This window comes from Corvus brachyrhynchos, unplaced genomic scaffold, assembly GCF_000691975.1.
Source record: "Corvus brachyrhynchos isolate BGI_N302 unplaced genomic scaffold, ASM69197v1 scaffold1005, whole genome shotgun sequence".
NCBI classification, from domain to species: Eukaryota; Metazoa; Chordata; class Aves; order Passeriformes; family Corvidae; genus Corvus; species Corvus brachyrhynchos.
In genome coordinates, this window is record NW_008238124.1 from 152,052 (window position 1) to 152,441 (window position 390).

General features: G+C 66.9%; 1 protein-coding gene across 1 annotated transcript in view; it reads left to right on the forward strand.

The window, feature by feature from the left end:
- The window catches only part of LOC103615001 (exonuclease mut-7 homolog), a gene marked incomplete at its 5' end in the record, with an annotated part of 146,384 nt that overhangs the window by 145,744 nt on the left and 250 nt on the right, over positions 1–390 (forward strand). Inside the window, one exon of the mRNA XM_017733415.1 lies at positions 375–387. Coding sequence (XP_017588904.1) covers positions 375–387 — 13 coding nt within the window. The remainder of the gene's footprint in view (positions 1–374; positions 388–390) is intronic.

Genomic DNA, 390 nt, shown 5'->3' on the forward strand with positions numbered 1-390 from the left:
GCACCAATAACCGCACCCTGTTCCCGGCTGCCAGGCTCCCTGATGGATGGGAGGCAGCTCAGCCCTTCCGCTGCCCGGATCCGGAGTCCTGCCGTGCCCTCACCGGGTGCCGAAACTGCCGGGTCGGGGCACTCGGTGTGCGATGGCAGCGATGCCCCGGCCCGGAGTGCCACGCTTAGGGCAGGCAGCTGCTGGATGCTGGTGACAACCCCCTTCTGCCAAACTCACGGGGATGCTCCTCCCTGCGAGGCGGGGCAGAGCCTGGACCCTGCAGGGGTGACAGGCCCCTCACGAGGGTCGCTGACTGGCTGAGCACAGATCCCGTTCATCACACCAGTGACTGATGGTGTTTCTGCTGTCTCCTCTCTCCACAGGCTGCCCGGGGAGGCA